Raw genomic sequence first — 2,099 nt, forward strand, 5'->3', positions numbered from 1 at the left:
ATAATAATAATACAAATAAAGGTATACATTACTATAGATGTTGTGACATTAATGATAATAATGTTATACATTAATATAAATTAGAATAAGATGCCAAATGTTATATATTAATATGAAAGTTATAGTATTAGCGAAGCTGTTTATTATATAAATATAAAATCAGAGTTTGGTTTAATGTAATATTGAGACTTTGGTATGCAGTAGAACGTGTATAGAGTTGAGTAGAGTTGTGTTTCAGTCCAGCCGGAGATCCTGCGTGTGGACGCTCACTACAGCCAGAGCTCGGACCCCGGACTCGCCCTCATTCTCTTCGCTTTGGTTCGCTCCAACCCCCCCGCCTCCATCCGCTGGGTGGACCAGTCCGGTCAGCTGCTGGCCAACAGCTCCGACTTCCTCATCCTGGACTCACGCAGCTTCCCCTGGCTGACCAATCACAGCCTGCAGCTCACTCTCAGCAGCCTATCAGGAAACATCACCGTGAGCGCCAACAACAGCCTCGGCTCCGCCCACAGCAACCTCACGCTCACAGGTGACATCATCAGTCTTTATTACTAGTGATGGGCAGCACGAGGATGAGGGTGATGATGATGATGATGATGAGGGTGATGATGATGATGAGGATGAGGATGAGGATGAGGATGAGGGTGATGATGAGGATGATGATGATGATGATGATGATGATGATGATGAGGGTGAGGGTGATGATGAGGATGAGGATGATGATGAGGGTGATGATGAGGATGATGATGATGATGATGATGAGGGTGAGGGTGAGGATGAGGATGATGATGAGGGTGATGATGAGGATGATGATGATGATGAGGATGATGATGAGGGTGAGGGTGATGANGATGATGATGAGGGTGATGATGAGGGTGATGATGAGGATGAGGATGATGATGATGATGATGAGGGTGATGATGAGGGTGATGATGAGGATGATGATGAGGATGAGGATGATGATGATGATGATGAGGGTGAGGATGAGGATGAGGATGAGGATGAGGATGAGGATGAGGATGAGGGTGAGGATGATGCTGGACACAAACTCCTCCCAGTGCTTGTAGTTCAGAAGCTCTGATCTTCAGGCGTCATGAATCCTGAACTAAAACCAGCACATGGTTTCTATGTGTCTCTAGAGAACAGAAACAGTCATAAGAGCACAGATATATTTATAGAAATAGACAACAATACACTGTTTGACTCAAAATTATACATTTCTCTATTATGACAATTTATCAAAACTTAATTTTTGCTCCCTGAGATTCTCAGATTGTTGTTGGATCCTAACAAACCAGACATCAGTGGAAAGATTAGTTATGATCTGTTTCAAAACTTATGACTGTGCTCCAAGATCACATTTTAATTCTTATAATTGCCTGTTATTATATTAATGGAATCAATGCAATGAAAAAAAAAACAGTTCTATACCATTCAAAATTAATGTTAAAATATTGAAAAAAAAATTATGTAAAAAATATTTTTTTATTACTGTATGATTATATTCTTGTAGCTTATGTATTTAGTTTTTAAGTCAATAAAGTCTTCAGAGAGATCTCCCTCTAGAGGTGAACTATTTCTAAACATTTCCAAACAGTGAAGAAGAAGAAGACTGAGATCACGTGACTGAGGAGGAGAGAAACACACACCGATTTAACACGAAAGATTCATCAAGGTTTCAGAGCTTCACCAAGCACTGCTCAAACACACACACATCACTATTTATTAATCAGAAGTGTTTCCTGAGCAGTAAATCAGTGTATTATTCTGACTTCTGAAGATCAAGTGACTCTGAAGACTGGAGGAATGATGCTGAAAATCACAGAAATAAAGGACTCTTAAACACGTTCACACAGAAAATGAAAAACGAATGAGAATAATACTTGAGTATTTTTGCTGGATGTTGTTCCTCCAGAGTTCCTTCAGTCTCGTGTGGAGGTGCCGGTGTTCGGGATCGTGACGGGTGGAGTCGCCGGCTTCATCACCCTCCTCATCTTCACTCTGATGGTGTTCTTCCTCCTCCAGAAGGACAAGACTAAAGGTGTGTGAGCGTGATCTCAGCACACTTCCTCTCTGAAGATGTCTCTGTCTGATCTCTG

At 41.2% G+C, this 2,099-nt stretch overlaps 1 protein-coding gene across 1 annotated transcript in view; it reads left to right on the plus strand.

Moving 5' to 3' along the window:
* Positions 1-90: 90 nt before the first annotated feature.
* Positions 91-2,099, plus strand: part of LOC122349377 (transmembrane protein 25-like) — a 4,530-nt gene continuing 2,521 nt past the window's right edge. Inside the window, 3 exon segments of the mRNA XM_043245400.1 lie at positions 91-99; positions 226-529; positions 1,916-2,081. Coding sequence (XP_043101335.1) covers positions 91-99; positions 226-529; positions 1,916-2,081 — 479 coding nt within the window.

Source organism: Puntigrus tetrazona, chromosome 1, assembly GCF_018831695.1.
Source record: "Puntigrus tetrazona isolate hp1 chromosome 1, ASM1883169v1, whole genome shotgun sequence".
Lineage (NCBI taxonomy): Eukaryota > Metazoa > Chordata > Actinopteri > Cypriniformes > Cyprinidae > Puntigrus > Puntigrus tetrazona.